Raw genomic sequence first — 23,353 nt, forward strand, 5'->3', positions numbered from 1 at the left:
GTATCCCTCTCCTCCCTTCCCCATGGTTGACTGAGAGCTGCAGGGACCCGTTAACTACTCAAGAACAGAAAGTAGTACAAAGAGTCACCAAGCTCTGAACTTGGCTGGCAAGGAGGGTGTCTATAGAAACAAGCACAACAGTCTTCATACATTCTGAGCACAAGTTAACAGAGCTGTTTCCAGACAATGAACAGGTCCTGGATTCCTCAGAAGCTCTTTGATACTCCCCTCCCCTCTCCTCCCTCCTATATATGCCTTGTGAATTAGAAAAACCAGCCTCAGACCTCACTTATCCCCTCTGTGTGGGGCACCCTTGGGCAGTGAACAACCTGTACAGCTATTTAGCATTTAACCCAATATACACAATTTTATAGGGGCCAGCGTTGACTAGTGCTAGAAGAACCAGATGACAGGGATCCAGAGGATCCTGACCCACTTGGCCTCTATCAGGTCTCTGCTGCCTGAGCGGCGGCAGCTTTAGTGTCTCAATTTCCCATTCTGCTGTGGTATCCCGAGAAACTGCAGCACAGTCAACACAGCCCAACCCAGGATGCTTATGGTGTGTGTTCCAACAGGGATGACCTGGGACATTCCCTCCACTCCCACTCCCAGGGGAGCCCCTTACCTTCTGGGAGTACTCACAGGGAAGGCAGCAGTCTCCTTGGAGGATCTCAATATACCAACAGCCACAGGCTCGGCTTCCCTGTCTGGAATCAGCTTCATTCTGCCCCGACCTCACCTATACCTCCTTGCCTGCTCCATGAGGCCACTGCAATCCTAACCTCGGAGCCTCATGGATCCTGGGTCCCGCTAGTCCACCGGGGCTGTTCCCCTGGGAAACTCAGTGGTCTCTGCTTCCTGCTCAGAGCTACTGAAGTTCAACACCATGGGCAGGAGAGCACCAGGGAAAAGCAATGAACTTTGGATTCCAGACATGAAGCGCACATTCCTCTGTTTGGGAAGTCCTCTGTGGTGACGGGATTTGGACATGTCCCAAATGGCAAGAAGACTAAGAGGAGCTGATGAGCACTTACTGTGCACTTACTGTGTACTTACTGTGTACCAGTCTCTGCTTAAGCTCCTTATGCTTACCAGGTTTTAGTTGTGACAGCATTTCAATGAGAGGATCACTACAGACAAGGAATCTGAGACTCAGAAAAGTCAAGCTATTTATCTAGAGCCTCAGAATGGGATGCAAGGGAGGCAGACAGCATATTGGTAGCCAATGCTGATTATATGCAGGGGCTGGGGAGGAAATGACTGACTTGCAGCTTTTTCCAATTTCTGTGGAAATTGGAAATTTTTTTCCATTTTAAGCTACCAATGTGACAACTCTGAAGAACTGGGAGGGACCAGTTGCAAACTTCCATCTTGTAATATAGCCACTAACAGGTGCAGGGAAAGCAGAGTGTCCCGTAGCCTTAGGAAATGATAAGCTTTGTGCATTTATGATCTTTGGTTTGGTTATGATGTATTAAACTATCAATTTATATCAATTCACTTTCAATAATGGTTGTGTTTAACAATCAAGCTTTAAAAATGACAGAAAATTTAACGATGGGATTTCCTGGGGCCTCAGCCACCTAGAGGCAAATTTATTCACAACCGCGGCACTAACCGCCTCACAGAAGGGCCCGAATGCCCCTCACCACTTGCCCTGATGCTAGGTGGCTCCTTGGTCAGCATGACAGGTAGGTGTGGGGTAGCAGAACTAGTCCTGCCCATCAGTTCCTGTATGACCCTTCCTCCCTTGTGTGCTTTGGGGCTCCCCTCACTCTACTTTTCATCTCTCTAGCATAGCTCGGGCAGCACTTATTAAGCACGTACCCTGTGCCAAGATCACAACTCAGGGCCAGAGAGCAGTTGCAAAGAGAGATTAATCCTCCTAGGGGATGTAACGGACAGCTTAACACAGAGGGGGTAACTGAACAGTGTTTCACAGGATACATAGAAGTTTTCAGAATGGGCAAAGCCCCCTAGGAAGGAATAGATCTAAAGTGTGTATTTGGATGAGTTTTTTTCAGGCATGGGTGGGTATTAGACAATGAAGAGAGAGGGAAAGAACTGAGGATATGCTCTGTGTCTTCTGGTGCAGGGGGAGTCCCTGGGTCCTGGACAGAGATAGAGGGAATAGACAGACAGGGTAGACTGTGATCGATGTACTGGGTCTGTACACTGCCAGGAGGCACAGGCAGGATGCAAGCCAAGCCCCAGCATCACACACTGATTCAGACTTTGGAACTGATGGAGAATGGATGAAGTAGAGAAGAGAGAAACACAAGCCAAGAAGAGGGAATTCCATCTGAAATGCTGTTATGAAGCCCCAAAGGATGGCGTGCAGGGTTAACATAGTGACTTAACGTCTCCCTGCCTCCGTTTATTTAACTGTGAAATGAGGACAGTAATTGTACTTACTTCTCAGGGCTCTTATGAGGAAGCAATGAGTTAACATATAAAGTATTTTTAGGACAACGCTGTCACATAGTAAGTACCCAATAAATGTCAATTATAGCGACTGATACTATTATTAGTAAGATCATCCACAGAGAATCCGAATACCACTGCATCTGCTCTGCATCTGGCTGCGATGCTTCTGCAAACTCAGCAGCCAGAGGGCATTCCTCAGAATAAGCAGGGCTGGAACACTTGCCAGCCTGTCTGAAGGTCAGTCAGGCAAGCCACAGAGGCAGTGAGTGTGCTCTCTCTCTCTCTCTCTCTCTCTCTCTCTCTCTCTCTCTCTCTGTGTGTGTGTGTGTGTGTGTGTACTATGCCCACGGCATGTACTGGGAGAAGGCATTCCACAGCTGGAGGCAGTTGTGGTGCTAAAGAGCCTGCGCCCCGGGTCAGAAAGCAGATGGGAAACTAAACTGCATTTTGCAGCCAGAATTCTGGCTTCCGAAAGCGCCCCCAGCCAGCCCTCTTTCCACCTGGGAAGGCCCAGTTGTAAGGCTGGTGCCCATCGGCTGCAGTGCTGGAGACGGCCTGTAGGGGGCTCTAGAGCCCTTCCATTATCGGTACCCTGGTGGTGAGGGGACCCCTGTAAAACAATGGTGTGCTTACTAGCTCTGAGGAGCAGCTGGGGTTCATTGGTCCCCTGCTGGCAAGGTCCAGCTCATCTGCACCCTTAGCCAACCCTGCTCAGATCTGATCCCTAGTTCTCCCTGCTCCCAATCTGACACTGAGTGGGTGGGTTCCCCACAGGCTCTTATCCATAGGGAAACTGGGAATAGCATCTTCTTTGGCCACCCAGGAGGAGCAAGGGGGCCCTTCTAATCGCCCGAGCCTCAAGTTCTTGTAGCAGCTGTCCAACATGAATGGGGGGCAGGGCATAAAGCAGACACAGTTCCCACAAAGGACTTGCCTAGCCCTGCTTCTCCTTTAAAGCAAAGTTCAACAGGCCTGAGTACTAAATATACCATGCACTATTTACATAACTACAACTCCATCAGTACACCTAGGGGGCCAGAACTCACTTCTACCCTCTGAAGATATGACCAGCCTAATCAGTTAATACTGACAAGATGCTAAAGATGGTCACCTGAAAATAATCTGGGGCCAGACAGGTGGCTCAGAGGGTAAAAGTGCCTGCCATCAAACTTAACCACCTGAGTTTGCCCGGGAACTGCACGGTAGAAGGAGAGAACTGATTCCTGAAAATTGTCCTCTGACCTCCACATGTGCATCATGGCATACTAGTGCGCCCAGCCCTGACATAGACATGCACAAAAAAATGAATAAAAACATAACTAATTTGAGCTCAATGTGATATTGCATGCCTGTAATCCCAGCACTCAGAAGATTGAGGCAAGAGGATGAGGAGTTCAAGGTCATCATTGGCTCCATAGTGAGTTCCAGGTCAACCTGGGTTACATGAGACCTGGTCTCAAAACATTTTAAAGAACTGAAAAAAATTAGAAATTTTTTTTTAAAAGAAAATCGGGAAAAAAGAATTTGAACCCTTCCAACTCCCCATCCCCAGAAAAACTCTAAACATATAAATGTTTCTTGGAACCTTGTCAAAGCAATAAATAATAATAATAATGTGTTACTTAAGCAGATAAATTTAAGAACCGCCATGGGTAGAATTGTTAGACTTAGCAAATATTGCAAGGGATTTACTTACACTAAAAAGAAATTGTTTTTTATCTAAAATTCACAATTAACTGAGCATTCTGTATTTCACAAAACTCTACCCAGGAGGCAGAGATTATATGGATTCATTCAGAGGAAATTTTCCTATTCATCAGCCCCACCCTATATGGCAATTCCCTTCTCTAATCGCCTGTGTTACACATACAGAAATCCAAGCACGGTGATCACCTTAAGCCAAGTACCCCACTCATTGCTTCAGAGGACTTTTCCAGCAAGGCTGATTCAGATGAATAAAAGTTACTTTCAAAAGATAAAATGAACAAAAAAATTAACAAGTAACATTTAGCACATACCCATTACATGCCTGGCATTTGTCAGTGACCTGGTTCCATCTTCACAACTTATAGAGGTAGATACTATTTGTGGAAAAGAAGAAAGAATCAAACTTTTGTAGAAATCTACCACTGCAATTTTTGGGGTTCTTTTATAGGCATGTATATTTCCAGTCAGTTATTTCCTGGGGAAATGGGGGTGGGAAACAAGAGGGTTCCCTGCCATCAATAAACGAGCAACCCCAGGTCCTTGGCTATTTGGTTATGTGCCATTCTCACAGAAAATGTCTTTCAACCATTTGTCACTGGCGTGGGGTACAGGACTGTGGCAGAAAGGGGTGGGAAAGGCCCAACTGTCATCAGCAAGTTGGCCTTACACTTGAGGAAGACGCCAGCAGTTACACCTCTCCGTAAGGAACAGTTCATCTGCTGCCAAGGAAGGCAGGCTTGCTCGGGTCATCTCTGAACACTCAGTGGCAGTGACACACAGATTCCAAATGTTCTCTGGAAGAATAAAACACCCTTTCTCCTAATCCTTCTTAAACTCAACAAGACTGATTGGTTTTTATTATTCATGAATTAATTGTTTTTTATTCCGAGTTCAACAGGGACTATAAAATTGCAGCTATAAAATTTCTCACTGACTGAGGAAGGAGATCTGCACCTGAACGCCACAGGCCAAACTCTTGCTTGTATTTCCAGAATGGAATGTTTTGTTTGCTAAATCAGTTAATAATCAAAATCCAAGCTTTGATTTTATTTTCATGGGCATGGGAATGAGTGAGAAGCCGGGTAACAATGATAATACTAAGGTATTTAAAAGGTTCAGACAGCCAGGAAGGACCCTGTCTGTTAGGGAAGCAGAGTTGTGTCTTATTTTCCCAAGATGGGCACACACACGAAAGCAAACAAGAAGTAACAGTGGCATTGCTGAACTCAAGAATAATGCTCAGGAGTCTGGAGAGGCCAGCTCCCTAGGCCCTTCCTCTAGTTTTCCTCCAGAGTACAAACCCAGGTACCCAGGTGCAGGGACAAGAGTCACGCAGAAGTGGAATGGCCAGAAAGGAAAGGAGGCTAGAGAAGTGAATTTGCTCACTTTACAACCCTCCCAGACATTCCACATCAAAGTATCACCCCCTTTGTCCCTCATGGTTCTATGAGCCACCAACATCTCCTGAGAGTATGGCCAGATGCAGCATGCACCACTGGACAGCAGACTCAAGAGGCAGAGCCATACAGGGGCCACTGGTGTGGTGGGGTCACAGTGGACCCATCTCCTTTATGAGAGGTACTTTTCAGTTCTGCATTCAAAGACAGACATCCAGCATTTCTCTGGAGGTGGGGGCAGGTAGTTAATACCAGATTCTCTACCTGCCTGCTTATATACAGACACCAGGCAGTTTTTGCTCTTGGATGAATTTGGACACTCAACCCTGAAGCCTCTGGGTGTTTACATTTGCACGAAGATATTTATGAGGCAAAATGTGGCCACCCTCATCTGGTTACTATGAGAAAACTGGTCAGGAGAATTGCTTTGTGCTCTGGGGAGAAGAAAAATGTGCAAGCTATTATTAGCGTTCTCATAATTACTACGACCACCACCTTATTGCTATCACTTCCGTAAAAGCAGTGTTCTTTCTGCCAGAGCTTGTTAGTTTGACTGTTTAGGTAGACAGCATCAACACACCCAAGAGAAAACCAACAGAGTCAGGCTGAAAGGACGAGGCTAAATACTGTTCCGTGCATGCTGAAGGCTGTTCACCATGAACCGATGTTTTCTGCAGATCGATTAGAAAGGCACAAACAAAAGCACATAAGAACTGGCTTGTACTGCTTCACTAGAATTCTGATCTGTATCAGAAACAGACAGTGAGATGGGGGAAAGGATTTCAAACTGGTTTGGAATAGTTTGCTGCTTCTTTGCTCACACCAGATCACACCTAGTTTTTTAGGCAACAGATACAGCCATTGAATTTCCTGTGAACACCAGGTCTTCCTTCTTGCTGTTTCCACCAAAACAGGTGAGCAGGTAGATGACAGCGGGTAGACGAAAGGTCAGTGGCGGATCAGAATGGATTGGGTAATACCAGGCACTCGGCTTCAGGAACTTCACCTGTTCCACCTCTAAACAGCTCGAACACACGCAAGCACAGACACACATGTATGCACACTCAGACCTACACACCTACATGCCTTCCTCCAAAACATGAAACTGCGACAGAATAACGGTACCAAGTTGGAGTGAAAACCGAGGGGAATTATGAATGAAGACAGAAGAGGAAGCTAAATGGTAAAGCATGAGAAAATTTTCATCTAGAACATCAGCTTTTACTCCACCCCTCCTCAGGGCATTTCCTTAGGACTGTACATCCTTGTTCTTTTGCCCTTTGGAAGTTAAGAGCAAGAAAAAGGCCAGGGATGTTCAACATCCCTTTCCAAGTAGCTATTTATTTTTCTTTCTTTCTTACTTACTTTCTCTTTCTTTCTTTCTTTCTTTCTTTCTTTCTTTCTTTCTTATTTTAACTTACATTTTAAGATCATTTCTTTCTCTTTCTTTCCTCTCTCTCTCTCTCTCTCTCTTTCTTTTCTTTATTTCTTAGATAGATCTCACAGAGTCTAGACTGGCCCCAAACCTCTATGTATAGCCAAAGATGATCTTGAACTTCTGCTCCACCTGCCTCCACCCCCGACAAGTGCTGGGACCTATCATGCCCAGCTTTAGGTGTCTATTTCAAAGCACAATGAGTTAAAAAATACTCAAATCAGAATTCCAAACAAAAAGAATAACAGAAAACTAATATACGAACTGAAGTTAATTTGAGCGATTAAAAATAAAAGAGTCAAGTGAAAAGAACACTTTGCAGTTTGTGTTTGACACTCCAGGGTCCCTTGGTGGAGCGCCCACTGCAATTTGGCATGTCACCTTTGTGCTGTTTTAAATGTAGTGTTTTAATAAATATTGGTGGTCAGGTACCTGTTAGCTGTTGCTGTAATTGGCAAGAGAGGACCCTGATATACAGTTAAATTAAAATTGATCACATTTGAAACCAGAAGATTAAAAAAAAAAATCTGGTCAGAGTTTACATAAACTCCTTTTGACCCTTGAATAAAATGACATTGAATAATCCAATAATATTTTCTAGAAAACAATGCCCAGAAAAGGCTCTATCCTGGGCAATGCTGAATGACAATATGGAATAGAAAAAAAATTTTTTCATCTTAAAGAACAAAGAAGAAAAAAAATTTTTAAGAAAAAAAAGATCAAAATGTATACAGATTCAAAAGCACAGCAAAATGAAGATTAAAAAATATCACCCTCAGAAAAACTTCCATTTTAGGTTTACATAATTTTAACTCACACTCAGACAATTCTAAGATGTTCAGCTGATAATATTTTACCTACCTTATCAGATTCCATAGAAAAGGCAGATGAACCACCAGGATTTAAGAAAACATCTGACCCTTTACGCTCTAGTCTGCTGATGCTGATATACAGGGGGAGCAGGAAACATGGGGGTCTGGAGCAGAAGGGCCCAGTGCTCCTCTGAACGTAGCCATCTGTTAGAGGGGCAGGCCTGCCTTCCCTCCCTCTCTGGGGTCTTCCCCAGTCTGGCCCAGGCCAGCACACTAAAGAGAGGCTTTTGAGAAAGACTAGAATCCTTTGCGGTACAGGGACACCAGAAGGTGGGTCCTTTTGTGGTCCCTTCCATACTTTGGATTAACCTCAAGGCAGGAGTCCCTACTGGAATGTAGCCAGGCCTGATCTCTGCTCAATCAAGGGGCAAGCAGGCAGACAGCCTTTTGCATACTGTCACTCATTTTAAAGGGGGAATGCCCCTGGTACACATTTGCACACACAGACCCCAGGGTGGAACCTCCCAGGGATGTATGCAGTTCTTGATTTCACAGAAAGGCCTGACACAGCCTTACCCCAGTACGTATAAATAAGGTCCCCTTAAGATCCTCCATTTAATCCCAACCAGGGCAGAAAGGCAAAAAAGAGAGACAGACACCAGGGCACTCATAAGAGGGGAAAAGATCAGGCTGCCTTCTCCCCACTTGTATGGTGTTTGGGTGTCTTTTTGTTAGATGATGAGCTAGGCTCCTCATTGATCCCTGAGCAGGGCAGCCAGAAGCTGGGCTGTGCTACAGAGCACAAATTCATTCAGAGCCCAGGCTTCAATAAGCACTCACCTCCTGCAAAGTGACTCTTGAAGGGGCTGATGAGATGGGTGACTATGAGCCTGTGCCCCTGAGCCCCAGGAACTCTGGAAAAAAGCCATCATAAGTTTTAGAGCTCTATCTTCTCCAGCAGGACTCTTGGAACCACAACACCAACCAGCACACAACCAAAAGTTCCCGTCATGTCCTCCCAGTGTGGTGGGGAAAGTGAGGGGAAAAATGCTTCAGCAGAGCTGCCTACTTTTTTTTGAGTTACATTGTCACAGGAATCAATGGTCACTAGCCCGGTGTCCTAGGGAAGGAAAATCCCTAACTACCTAGTTTACTCCCTTGACCTCCCCTCTGAGGAAGGAGTCCGGTACCAGCACAGTTCTGTTGTCTGAGAAAGGTCAGTGGCCTTATCAGTGGCAGGAGGCAGGCTGGTCCTGCAAGGGTTAATCTGCCGGTCCAGCTATCACAGGGGTCACTGAGATGTGCAGAGAAGTTGAGAGTCCCAATCCCCCATGGCTGTGTGCTAATTACATTTGCAATTATAAGCACCACAGCCTCCCTGCACAGGGATCAGACCACACTAGGCCGATGGGACAACCAGATGTAACCCAGCCCCAGGCCACTCCAGCTCCACCAGAGACACCAAGGCCGGCTAAAGCCTGTGGGCTCCATCTCTAAGGAATGATCATGTCTGCAAGCATTCCACAGAGGTCTGAATTTGTTGGAATGGAAAGAGGAAACTCATCAGAAATGAAGGAGGTTCTATCAGGGGTCACAAGCTATATACCATAAAAAAGATATTTGCTTCACCCCTAGAACCAGCGGGTGGTCCCAAGGGCACACAAGCAGAATGATCAGCGCACCTCAGAGATGACTGTTCTGGCTCCAGCGCATCCCCAAATGCCACCCTCCAAGGCTTCCCAGACCTTGCGTTCACAGTCCTTGCTTGCCCCATGTACCCTCCAGGGACTACAGAGATTGGGAAGGACACTAGAAGGTGAGCTCTTCAGCCAAGCTGGGGTCCCCTGCAGTAACATTGAGTCGAGAGTCACCAGAATCCAAGACAGAAGCTCCCGGGGGCTGTGAGGAGTGCTGGGACCAGTTCTGGGAGTAAGAGCACTTTGAGGGTCTCTGGCACAGGAGGAAGAAGAATAAAAGGAATGCACAGACCCAGAGGGAGCCAGTAGGTGAGGGAGGATTTGGAATCGGGGTGGAGGTGTTCAGGGTGTAGGTCAGGCTTTATTTGAAGAGGTCCAAAGAGCTACAATTCCTTCCTTTAAATTAGAACCACGAAGAGCCTTAATTATCTTGAGATGACAAGTTCTAGAGAGCCAGGTCCATAGTACTCGGCCTCTGGTCCATCTACTGTTGACCAAATTCCCTCCTCCTGAAGCCTGCTTGTGCCTGCCCCCCCCACAGTCTCAGAGACTCTCACAACCTGTGAGTTATGTGAATCTCTGCTGCAAAGAAGCAAGATACTTTGCAGGGGACTGAGGAAGGAGAGAAACTTTTACAATGACTTTAGGCTCTCTTTAAAACCATTTGACAAAATGTCTGGTTACAGGAACATGAACAAAGCACCAAGCTATGAGAGAGGAACAGAGCAAGCACTCAAAGAAGGCAGGGTGTGACATGAAATCGCTATCACAGCTTCTGCCCCCTGACTGCTTTCCCCGAAAGTCCCCTCTGTCCCTTTTCTCTTGGACTAAATGGGATATTTATTGATTACTCCAAATCAATAGAATGAAAAGGTTCCTGTTTAGGGGATCAAGTTGTTTCTCTCTCTTTCTCTCAAAAATATCTTTACATATATTGTACTCATTGGTAAAATCAAGGATTGTTTCTAAAATGAAAAGAGTTGGAAGAATAATCAGTGCCAATAGGAAATTTCCAAGGATATTAGACTGTCACCCAGTTAGAAAGGGACTAAGCACAAACTCAGGCCCTGTAACACTGACCTAATGTTTTCTCTATTTATTGCCCTGGGGCTGAACAACTCTTTCCTTCAAACCCCATATTCTTCCACCATTTCACACCTACAGGAGTAGCAGACACATAAAGCCTTATTTTCTAGAGCCCCTCCTTTGGAAACCCAAGACTAATGCCCTCATTCTGATTTATTTTTGAATGTACCATTAAAAATTAATTTCCCCCTTTGTTTTTCTCCAGGTCACTGATTTTGAATTACCATGTGGCATTTTTCCTACGTGTGAACCCACATATTTTACCTTTGGGACAGTTCGTTCTTTGTTTCCTTACCAAAAGCAAAGTGGTCCTCCTCGGAAGGTGGTAACCTCCTCCCACCCTCACACACACACACACACACACACACACACACACACACACACACTGGGATTCATGCCTTGGGTCTCCAGCCAGTACATCATGCACTCCTTCATACACAGGCACGCACAGAACAAAGTCATATATGTATATAAAATGCTGATTAGGAATGGTGTGAGGGAGTCACCTCCAAGATGGGCTATAGGAAGTGAAAATGAAGGGCAGAAAAGTAGGAGGGTGGACATGTGTCACTGCATGTACATTTCTCACTTGGGACAGTGAGAATAGCACTAAACGAGTGAGAAATGCTCTCTGTGTTAGGAGGCAGCTTCGGGGTTCTCCCTTTCTAAACTCACATTCCCTGTGCCCTTGGGGTTTTTCAAGTCTGGGAATGTAAATGAATCTGCATGGGGAAAAACTGTATGCACAGAGTACATGACTCCCCTTGTGTGCACATTCTCAGAGACACATCAGCTCTGTAATAAGCACATTCATCCCACTGTCTCCAACAAACCAAAGCATGCAGCCTTCTGCTTTGTTACTTGACTAGTGGTGGCTCCAAAGCTACCTGTCACAAGATCAGATAGATGACTCCCCCAAACACCAGCCTCTGTCCTTGACACACTCGACCTTGTAGTAATGTACCTCTGTGCCAAGGCAAACTCAAACCCTAGCTGGGAGACACACATCTGTATATGGGCCACTGACTAAGGCTCGGGGCTGTTACTTGGCAGGTTCTGGGTTTGGAGAAATGACACTTCACAGATGGCTTCAGTCCTCAATGGAGTTAGCAGGTAGACTTTTGACTTTGCTATGGTTCACAGAGCAATACATTATTATTATTATTATTATTATTATTATTATTATTATTATTATTTTATTCTGGAAAAAAATAAACCAGAAAGGACAGGGGATCCAATAACTCTCAGGCTTAGTATATAAATGATTTCTGCTTCCAACCTTTCCCAGACCTCCCAGACCTTGGCCCTCTCTTCTGGTTACCTACCCCTTTTACATTCCTTCTTAGTCTACATTTCTCCTCAAACTTAAACCAGGCCCTCAGGGTTCTGGGAAGGACCTAGCTCTTCAGCTTGCATCTGTTCTGGCTTTCCCACCATCAAAAGATGTACCCCCTCCCCTCCACACACATTTTCATATTGATTGACTATGACTTGAGCCAGGGACAAACACAGAAATATTTCCAGCTCAAGGGAAGAAGTCACCTCTGGAGAAAGGGTGCCTAAATAATTTAAATATCCAGTATTTGTCGTTCTTGGTAATTTTATGTGAGGAAATGCCCAACAAGCATCATTGTCCACAGCCTCACCTACCCCTCCTCCGGTTTCCCCTGACTCTCAAGCTCTAGTGGAAAGGAGCACCTGCAAGCAAGACCCCCCACCCCCACCCCCTAGCCCCAGCAGCTAGGAGCACTGTAACCTTGAAGCAAATGAAAAGCCACTTTTCAAGCTGATGGAAATAGGAATCTATTATAATTAAGGATCGCTTTCCTCCAGTTCAACACCTTCTTCCCACCCTCTGTTTAAATTCCGCTGGCATCTAAAGGACTCTTTGCCTGAAGAAATCTTAAAACTAAAGCAAAATGGTATTGTGGGGAACAGGTTAGTCAGGCCATCAACACAGTGGCGCTGAGAAGTTGTCTGCTTGTGCCCTTGTGCGGGGCCCAAGGCCAGTGGAAGTGGTCTCCGTGGCGAAGTGGAGAGTTCGAAACTTCCCGAACCAGACGCTGTTCACAGCATTTATCTTAGAGGTGTCGTTCCAGTTCTTTGGCGGGATGGGGGGGGCAGGGATAAATAGTATAAAACTGATGGACGGTGGTAGGACAGAAAACCTGACTTGATAGTTTATGTTTCCTTCCAGGGAAAAGAAAAGGTGGAGAAGAGTGCAAAAGTTACGAAGAACCGCGAGAACTTAGCGTTTTCATTTGATTTTTTTTTTTAATTTTATTTTAAAGCCTGCCCGAGGACCACTTTGCAGGCGCGCCCACCCAGACGCAGGGTATTTCGCCCCAGGCGAGGTGGGACGTAGATCGCTGGAGGGGAGACCCTGGCAGATGCTCAGCAAGGTGCTCGCTCAGGTGGCGCCTCAAAGGCAGAGAGCGTGGGTGGCCTGCGTGGAACCTTGACGCCGGGTCAGGGCGCGCGGGGCAGGGAGCGAGGTGCAGGACGCTTGGCTAGGAGGTCAGTTCTCCAGCTCCCACTCCCTGCGCTGGGCACACCACCGGAATCCAGGAGCTACAGCGAGTGGAGTCCAGTCCCTGCCACCACTGCCCGGGTCGCTCTTCCAACCCCAAGTCCTGGCGCTGTTCCACCCTCCGCAGAGAAATCACGCCGCGCACGCAGCCAGGACCTCCAACTAACTTCAGCTCCGGCGCAGCTCTGAGCCGCCACCCGCATCCCGGCTGCACACCAGCTCCCAGCGCAGGGTGTGCGGAGCTCAGCCGCCTCGGCGTCGCGGTCGCAATCTGGGGGCTCCAGGGGACCGCCCCGCCGCGCGCCCCGCTGGGACCCCCCCCCCCGTGTCCACGCGACACTGGCCGCCTGCACGTCCCGATCGGTCCCCGCACGCTAGATTTTCCTCCCCTGGTCGAAATCAGTTTTGGTACCCAGGATGGAAATCAAATTAAAGCGCCCGCGGGGAGGTTTTTGTGGGACGGGACAGAAAATTCTTGCAGCCACGTTCCAGCACCTGTTCTGGGCTTCCGCCTCCCGGTCATGGAAACGGGAGATGTTTTGTCACCGCGGAGCAAGATCAGAGAGAGGAGAAAGTGCCACTGTTTCCTAAAAGTGAGGGTTCATGAGAAGGAATGCGGGAAAAGTTCAGAGGTGGGTTTAACCCGAAGAGAGAAACCCAGCAAGAGTGGGGCTTTGCCCCTCCTGCGTCCCCGAGTGTCCCCCGAGGTCTCTGCCACTTCAAGAAGGTGTGGAGGAGGAACTGCGACACCCAGGTCAGAGACAGCTAGAGGAACAGAAGGACAGATAAACAGACGGAAAGTAAAGCACCTACTGGTTGTGGTAGCCGAGGGGGTCCGGGATGCAGAGTTCGGACACGTCCATCAGTTCTGTTTTAGCATTCCCAGTTGGTGGAGAAAGGCGGCGGGGAAATCAAGCGGAAGACGAGTGAAGGGCACCGGCAAGGTGTGAGTCCCGGCAGGGCACGCGGAGCTCTAGAAGGCGGAGTGGGAGGACGCGGTCGCGGCCGGGGAGCCCGAGGCAGAGAACAGCTTGCAACCCCGCGCTCCCACTCATCCGCGCGCTCAGCGAGCGGGCAGAGGGGACACGAAGCCGAGGGAGAGGCTGGGGTGCCCTACACTTGGAGCCCACTAACCCTACTGTAGCTTTAAGACTGAGAGACTGATGTATGATTTGGCTCCTATTGGCTATCTCTCAGGGGCTGGACTTAAAGTGACAGAATCAAGCTGGGGTAGGGGGAGGAGGGTCAGCCCGAGAGACTTCAATGGAATGAGACGCTCCCGTGGTCATGCAAGGTCCGAACCTCCAAAAGAGTAGAAGGGCTGGATTTTAGGGCCCCGGGGCCTGCCCTTTTGCAGTTAAGAAGCAGGGGCGGAGGACGGGAGGAATCCAACTGCTTGGTGGGACTGTTGCCCCCACCCCTACCCCACACACAGCTCTTTTAACTGATAGGCCTAGCAAACCCAGTTCTCAGCCTCTTGGAATGGGTTTGTTTTCCAAATTAAAAATGAGTCGCATACCGCATCACCACCACCACTACAGAAGAAGTGGCCCTTGGCTTGGAAATTCGCAGGTCCAAACCTTGTGTGAGTGCAAAGGGTCAGGCCAGCAGGTGAACTGCAGTCAGCCAGAGGAGAGAGACAGAATCTCTTCCTATCACCTGGGCCAGTCGGTTCTGAACTGCTGGCATGTGGCTAGATGCAAGGTGTGCATCCATAAAATGCCTTTAGATTACAAAGTCAGGCTCTGCCCATTGGCAGCTCTCAACAGCTCACCCAAGACACCCGCCCTAGCACATAAATCCCTGCCAGTTTAGGAAATCGCAATTGTGCTTTAAACCCCCAACTTAGCTGCCACAACCTCTCTGAGGCACAAGTCAACACTTTCAAATGCATACCTAAATCGCCAGCTAGGAACCCACCCACCTGCATTCCTGTCAGCTGCTCTCTTCATGAACCAGAATATTATGGGCTGCCACAGTACCAAAATGAGCCACATCAAGTCCCAACTCTTCTTATGGGGGTTTTCATCTTTGGAGATGTGCCTGCCACAGGGATAATAATCAATTTGATGATTCAAATGAGTGTAAGGAGGGGGTAGATATAGAATTATTTAAAAGGGGGGAAAAAGCCCTCAGGAGAGACCACCACCTTATTCTCCAGAAGGCACTAAGCAACAGGAGGGAGACATCATATTATCATCAAAATACTGTCTAAATGGAGTGTAACTGCAGGCAGTGCTCTGGGTTTGGGGGATGAATCCCAGATGAATGGGAGGGAGGGTTATGGGAAGTACCAGGAGGAGCCAGCCACTCAGGAGGGGCTAGTGAATGGACTGCAGCCTGGAGGGTGATGTTCGACTTGGATAATGCACTGGGGAGGATTGGGGAAGGCAGCTGAGATTTTTTACTCCTGTTGAAGTGGAGGAGGAATGCATGGGATTCTCTGGGCTCCACACTCAGAAGGCATCTCACTGAGAGATGGATGAAGATGTTTGCTCTGTCAGTAGACCCCCAGCAGACCTGGTGTGTGTGTGTGTGTGTGTGTGTGTGTGTGTGTGTGTGTGTGTGTGTGTGTATGTGTGTGAATGTGTACATTAGTGTTGAGTTATACAGAAAGATGTTTTATGGAAAAAAATTAAATCTTTTCTCAGGATACAATGGTGCTGTATGTACTTTCTTGAAGTACTGGGCAGCAGCAGCCGCAGTCCCTGCTCAGCTCTGAATGGGTAGCGGGGGCAACGATGGTCCACAGTGCACTGTCTAGCTAAGCTGTGAGGTTCCCTAGGTATATTCTATGTCTTTCAACTTTCAGCAATTTCGATTCATGATAGGTTGATGGGGGATGTAACTCTGTCCTGACTCGAGGAGCATCTGCATTTAGAAACAGGTTTGACAAATCGAGAGATTTATACATTTCTCAGATCTCACAATAAATAGCAGGCAAAGCATGCCATTTGTGGTCTCTGAACTTATTAGACAACGTCTAGATGTTTGCAGACAAGCCTCTTTCCTTTCCCTGCCTCCTCCTTCCTAAAGAGGAAGAAAGAAAGCTATGCAAGCTCTTCCTAAAGGCTGTAAGGTAATATAATCTACTCTGCCTATATTCCATACATAGTTACAGTGGGGACATGCGCTCTATGTCCACCTCCTTCCTCCACATGATCTCCTAGGAGGGCAGAAAGAAATGTTGGTTGGTGGGGACCAGTTTCACTGACCCGTGGTCCTGCTACCAGTGATGCTCTGGTGGCCTACTCTGCTCCCCAAACCCCTTCTTCCCTTGGGACAAAAAACACTGAGCAGGCCATGGATCCAGCCAAACACAGGTCCACACTGACCCACCCCCTGCTAAGCCCCAGTGCAGCCTGGCTTAGTCCTTAGTGCTATCACAATGCCTGCACCTGAGTCCTGAGTGGTCTTCCATGATCCTTAGAGCTTCCCCCAGCACAGCACCCTTGCCTGTGGTCTGGCCAAATCTCATCCTTCAGACCCCGGTCTTGATTTATCTTCCCTCCCTTGGGGCAGCCTCCTGATACCAGTTTCTCTCTCTCTCTCTCTCTCTCTCTCTCTCTCTCTCTCTCTCGCTCTCTCCTTTCTCCCCCTCCACAAAGACAACAGCAAGAAATATCTCAGGTTCAATTATTCCCTCCTTCCATGTGCTCTAGGACCAACCATGGGAAGAGGCTGTTTACCTCCTCTTTTAAGTCAGGAAATTCAGCAGGACTCAGTGGACCCAGTTTGGCCCCTAGAGGATTTGATAGCCTCATCAGTAAATAAGGTTCATTTGGCTGTCTTGGAGAGTCTAACTTCTAGTACAGCAGATGTGAAAGCACTCATTGCTTGGCTGTGCCAATCCTTCCCCTTATCCATTCCCATTATCTCCCAAAGCCAAGTTTCCAGGTAAGAACAAGGCCTTGAGGCACACACAATATGTGGAGCCACTTCTTACCACCAGTCTGGGAAGAGGAGGCTGACTCCGTTGAGATGTTGGGACTGAAGGCCAAGTCTGAGTCTGCACTAGATCACGGTGAGGACTGGTGGAGCTGGGTTCTGGGAGGGCATCCATTGAGAGTCCAAGGTGACTAAGGCAGGCCTGACCTGGACAGTGAGCCTAGTCTGGGCATCTCTGAGGACAGTGTGCAGTGGACTCCAAGCCAGGGGAATGTCCCCAACCACACATGTCTAGGGCCCTGCTGCCTTCTCACATGCTTGAATTTGGGTATGGAGTTATATCTCCCAGTGGGGGCCAGCAGACTCTCAGCCCATTGGCTGGCACTTGTGCCAAGGATCATAAGGAACTGATAACACTAATACAATGTGAGTTTGTGCTCTGTAATAGTCTCTTGCTGACAGATAAATGCTACAGAAATATGATGGCTTTTCCTGAAGCTCTGATGGACATTATTGGGGCTAGAAAGCTCATGTCCTATTAGCACTGCCACCATGACACCAAAAAGAATGAAGGGGACATCTTGAGTGGATAAACACTGGGGTCCTTGCCTAGTGCCTCATTATCTGAAATCTCTACCAGAGGTCTTCAAAGAACTTGTAGATATTTCCAAACTCTGTTATTTTCTCACCACACCTCAAGATCCTATTCTCATCAACACAACTGAATGGTGTATTAAAGCTCTCTGCTTAGCACACAGATTCGTTCTTCCTACAGGCCCTGTACAGAAGGCAACTGCAGCTGGCAGGATAGCAAGGGAACCAGGGAAGTGAGGTTTGTCTCTCCATAAAAACAAAGATCTTCCTTCCTCCCTGTCATCAGGAGACTCGGAGGGCATCATGGCTGCCATAGCTTTGTCCCTGACTGAATTCTGGGAGAGAAAAGGAGGAGGATGAGGGACACAAAGAGAGAAGAAAAAGAGGAGGAAGGGCAAGAAAGAAAGCTATGCCTTGATAGTACCTGGCAGCTAAGAGGCATTGAACAACGAGCTATTGACTGAACGAATGATCTAATTAAATATTTTCCATTACAGTGTATTGTGGGTTTTTTTTCTTATAACAAAGAAACTTGACCTTATTTTTGTCTGTGCCACATATTAATTTATCCAATTTCTTGTGACTCCAGCATCAATTTAAGCATAAAACATAGTTGACTTGATACGGTAGAACAAACAGTTCATTTCTAGTCTTATTGGTAAAGGAAAAACCTCTTTGGTTGATGATAGTTTTAACTGCAAATATCTTACTGTCAGAATCCTCTGGCCACAGAGAAAATGGGAAATTTGTTTTGCAAGCTCACAGAGTAGGCCCCTATTCACACTTCTGTCTTTTAAAATTGTATATGTCTGCTTGCATACATGTGTCATGTGTCAGAGGACCCTTGCTAGAGTCAGTTCTTGTTTTCTACCATGTGTGTCCCAGGAATTGAACTCAAGTTGTCAGACTTGGTGGCAGGTGCCTTTACCCACTGAGTCACCCTGTCAGCCCTTCATTTACATTTCTAATCTCCAGGATGACTGTTTTAGAGAAAGCCTAAAATACATGAAACTTCTGGAAAATTCATTCTAAAGCCTCACACACTTAGATGTTGTTATCAAGTGAGAACAGAGAAGTGTATTGGCTGAACCTGACTCCTTATTGTTGACATAAAATTCAAAATTGGTAGAGTGAGTTCCAGGCCAAGCAGGGCTGTATACAGAAGCCCTGTCTCAAAAGAAAAAAAAAATTGGAGGCATTTGAACCAGCCATCATAGCATAGGGGTGACTGAGTAGGCAGGAGGATTGTAAATTTCGAGTCATATATAGTGAGACCCTGTCTCAAAACAAAGCGACAAGATCAAACAAAGACAGAAACAAGCAAAAACCCTACCGTCAACTAGGGACATTCGAACGGGTTTTTATTTCCTCATGGCTCAATTAAGGTAGATCTTATTTTTTTTTTGGAATAAAATGCATTTTACTTTTGCTCTCATAAAATGTTTTGTAAAGCAGAGTGAAGCATGGTGAATGCTTCCAGGCTTTGGGAACAATCAAATGGAAAGGTTTTGTAGAACATAAAGTGCTAAACCCAAGGAAGACGTGATAAAGATGGTGGCTTTCAACTGAGTTCTTATTTGAGCAAACACTGGTGCACCAGCTCCTTCACAGATGTATGATATAATTAAATCAGTCCCCTTGGTGAGCTCCCCACTGCTCTGAATGATGCAGTTATGGATGGGTCAGTACTGAGTCCAGATGAAGGCTCGAGCTCTGTAGCACAGCCATCCATAACATTTTTGCTCTTCCTTAGCACCTGGGAACATGAAGCCACAATAGGCTTCCTGACTTAGGAGGTCTTGTCTTTCCAAGAAGCACAAGACAAGGCAGGAAGCCAAGGTGCAGAAGAACCAAAGTGAGTTTAAAAAAATGGATAAAAGGCAGTCGCCGATCCAAGATTTAATATGGATAAATACCAATAATACACTTGTCAGGGATGACCCTCTGAGCCACAGACTGTAGGATGGCTGTGGGGAGAGCAGCCAAGCAGAGAGACACCTGGGGTCAGCTCAGATAGCACATTAAACACGGGCCCCCGGTTCAATGGCATGATAAACACGGCTTTGGGGTAATTCCACAAGGCCCAGCAGAGCAGGGAGCAGCAATAATTCCTCTTTACACATGCCGACTGAAGGCGCGGGTGAGGTTTACACCCACCGGGGGTCTTGCTTTGAAAGCTAGCTGCAAGGGTGCCGTGGAAAGGACTGGGAAAAAGGAGGTATCAACAAACAGCCTTCTGAAGGACATGTGAACTTCAGAAAGAGAGGGACAGACATGGGGCAAAGAGGGGTGGTGGGTTGTCCATGCCTACGGAAGGACAGAAGTTTGGATTCAGACACTGCGCCATGCACAAACTGTCTTGTCTCAGGCTCCCTGACCGGCCCCCAATGTCTCTCTGTTAACACTCACTGAAGTGAATTTCCCACCTCCAAAGCATGAGATCTGTCTTCCTGAAGATGTGGAGGGAAGTTCCCCCAGTTCCTTCCTTTTTTGCCCCTCTGTGCCTTGCTTTGTGGTGAGGTTTCTTGTACTTTGTTTTGGTTTGGTTTTTTTTGGAAACAGGGTCTCACTATATAACCCTGCCTGGCCAGGAACCTGCTATATAGACCAAGTTGGTCTTAGACCTATGGCAATCAGGCCTGGAGAGATGGCTCAGAGGTTAAGGACACTGGCTATTCTTGTAGAAGAACCGGGTTTGAATCCCAGCACCCACAAGGCAACTAACAACTGTCTATAACTCCAGTTCCAGGGGATCCGATGGCCTTTTCTATCCTCTGTGGGCATTGCACAACGGGGTTCACTTACATACATGCAGGTAATACACACATACATATAAAATAGAAATCATAAATTTTTGGGGGGTCTTTTTGAGATAGGGTCTCCCTGTAGCCCCAGCTGTCCTGTCCATCAGGGCAAATAGCCTGATGTGTTGTAAACGACTGTGATCCTGACGGACAATCCACACAGTATTTGCCAATTTGAAAAACGCATCCACCCAAAGCTCACTAAATAGATTGGCAGTTAATTGTAGTTCATGACCAGGGAGTGTGTTTTAGTTTTGTGTGATTTATAGGTAGAAATTAAAGTTTCATCTTGTTCAAGTTTGGTTCAATTGACTTTTTTACTTTCTTTGAAACAAGGTCTCATGTACCCCAAGCTGGTCTCCAACTTGTGGCAATCCTCCTGCCTTGAGTTCCCAAGTGCTGGGATTACAGGAGTGAACTACCACCCAGAGAACCAGGGCTAAGACAAAGACTGCATTATCCAGTGGCCCAGAGATGCTGACTTTCTCTTAATTATTCCATGATTCTATTATTCAATGGCCGTCTTTGGGTGGGGTGGGGCCTAGTGAGTACAAAGATTAATGGATGACTATTATTATCTGTGATCCTTATACAAGTTGCAAACTCACTGTTTTGCAAAGGCCCAATGGGCTCTGCCCTGCACCACCCACTCAGCTGCCACTCAGGATTCTGTCTAGTTGCTAAGATGTTCAGGGCATTGGTGTCATCCAAAGGCAACCAGTAGTTGTCTGACCCAACGTCCCTCTTACTCTCTGCTTTCTTCCCTCCCTTGCTATACTTGGCAGGCCAAACGTCTCTTGTACATGACCTTTGCCTTGTCCTCACTGTCCCAAGCTAAACTCCTTCCTTGAGTGGCTATCTTTCCTCAACATATGCATCTAACAGTATTCCAAATTGGTTTTGGCTTCTGGCCTCAAATAACAGTGGTTTGGAGAAGGCATCTATTATTTTACACAGCAAACATTCTAGGGGCAGTGAGCTTTTGTCTTTGTGTCTTTCTGTTCTACCATATTGGACACCTTGGCTTTCACCATCTGGTCCACTTGTCTGCCGTGGTTGAAGGCTGGTGCTCGTGGCTGTATGTACCACTTCCTTGTTCAGCTGCATAAAAATCCAGAAAAGACTGAATACACATGTTTGTCTATGAGGAAGAAAATGTGGCTCCTTATTTCTCTAATTTTTGTTTATTTACTTTTATTTTATGAGTGTTTTCCCTGCATGTATGTAAATACCCTGCATGCATGCAATACCTGTAGAGCCCTGAAAAGGGCGTTGAATCTCCTGGAACTGGAATTACAAACTGTTGTTAGCCACCATGTGGGAACCAAAACTGGGTCCTCTTACAAGAGCAGTCAGTGCTCTTAACCTCTGAGCCATCTCTCCAGTTCCATATTTTTATTTTTATTTTTTTTGTTTGCATTTAGTCTAGAGGAGAACCTTCCCAGGAGATCCCCATTCCTATCCCAGGAGATTCATCCTCATGTTTGTTTTTCAGTGCTAGGGATGGAACTCGGGGCCTTGCATGTGTTAGGCAAGCACTAAGCCACAACTTTAACCTTTGTCTTTTTGAGACAGGATCTTGCCTTGTAGCCCAAGCTGGCCTTGAACCAATGATTCTCCACTTCTTTGGTGCCTGAACTATAAGCATATGCCACTATGCTGATGTCCTTGCTGGCCAGAATTCAGTCATATACTCACCCCAGCTTATCACTGTGAAAGGAGAACCAGCTCATCATGATTGGCTTAAGATATGTTTGCTCACCAGAGGGAGAGGCTTGGTTTTCCTGAGCACATATAGGTAAAACAAATGTATCCAATTCTGTCAGAATGGAAGTAGGAGCTGGAAAGATGGCTCAGCAGTTAAGAGCACTGACTGCTCTTGCAGAGGACCCGATTCCATTCCCAGCACCCTTATGGTGGCTAACAACCATCCATAACTCCAGTTCCAAGGGATCTAATGCCCTCTTCTGACGTCCACTGGCATTGCATGATATGGGTGCACTCACCTACATGCAATCAATACACTCATACACATAAAATAAAAATAATAAATAAAAAATATATTTTAAAAAAGACTGGAAAGTAGAGGTGACTTTTGGGTAGGCATCCAACACAGCCTGCCACTGTCTGGCAGTGTACCATGGGCAGGTGGTGGGATCAGACCACCACGTCAACAGTCAAAACTGGGGCCATAGTCCATAGGGAATGCAGAAGCAAAAATAAGACTGACTAAAAGCTGGGCTGCTTTTTTAATACTATCTTGCACTGGCAAATGAAAACTGTCAATAATCAGTATTCTTCCCCAAGAAAGTCTTTTGTTGACCAAAGTTCCAAGCAGTTGCAGGTGAATTTTAATAATCTATGTAAGCTTCAAATTAGCATGCTTTATTACCTATCCTTTATTATAAGTTGCATTCCACAGGGAAGTTATGAATTCATTCTCTCTCTGTCTCTCTCTCTGTCTCTCTCTCTCTCTCTCTCTCTCTCTCTCTCTCTCTCTCTCTCTTTCTCTTACCAGTGGGTTTTCAAGAGTAAAATCAACATGGCTCAGAATCACTGACGTTCACTTGGGGTCCCAGCCCCTATAGTATTATATATCCTTGTGTTCAAACAGTGGAATCAAATGAACAGTGATATACCACAGTGATCCAAAGGCAAAGAACTTGAATTACTCTGGTATGACTATTCTCTATGATGATCTGGGATGCTGCCTCCCACCCCCACCCCCACACCATCATGCAGGGGATCAAACCCCAGGTCTCACAGAATGTTAAGGATGCATTCTTTCTCCAAGCTATATGCCCACATCTTACTTGCAATTCGTGTGTGTGTGTGTGGTGTGTGTGTGTGTGTGTGTGTGTGTGTGTGTGTGTGTGGGGTGTGTGTGTGTGTGTGTGTGTGTGTGTTGTAGTCATATGGTGTATACATGTGTGCACAGGTGCCTGAGGTCAATGTCTTCCATGCAGAGGCCAGAGG

General features: G+C 46.6%; 1 protein-coding gene across 2 annotated transcripts in view; it reads right to left on the reverse strand.

Annotated features, from left to right (window-relative positions):
- Nucleotides 1-23,353, reverse strand: part of Esrrb (estrogen related receptor beta) — a 170,258-nt gene that overhangs the window by 88,754 nt on the left and 58,151 nt on the right. The window contains exon 1 of one of the 2 annotated variants that reach the window (XM_008840202.1): nucleotides 13,905-13,954. The exons of the other annotated variant lie outside the window; for it this stretch is intronic. Within the exon in view, the coding sequence (XP_008838424.1) occupies nucleotides 13,905-13,954 (50 nt within the window). Of the gene's footprint in view, nucleotides 1-13,904; nucleotides 13,955-23,353 lie in introns of those variants that run through there. 2 annotated transcript variants of the gene reach the window in all.

The sequence above is a fragment of the Nannospalax galili genome, unplaced genomic scaffold (assembly GCF_000622305.1).
Source record: "Nannospalax galili isolate Female #2095 unplaced genomic scaffold, S.galili_v1.0 scaffold330, whole genome shotgun sequence".
In the NCBI taxonomy this organism is placed as follows: Eukaryota; Metazoa; Chordata; class Mammalia; order Rodentia; family Spalacidae; genus Nannospalax; species Nannospalax galili.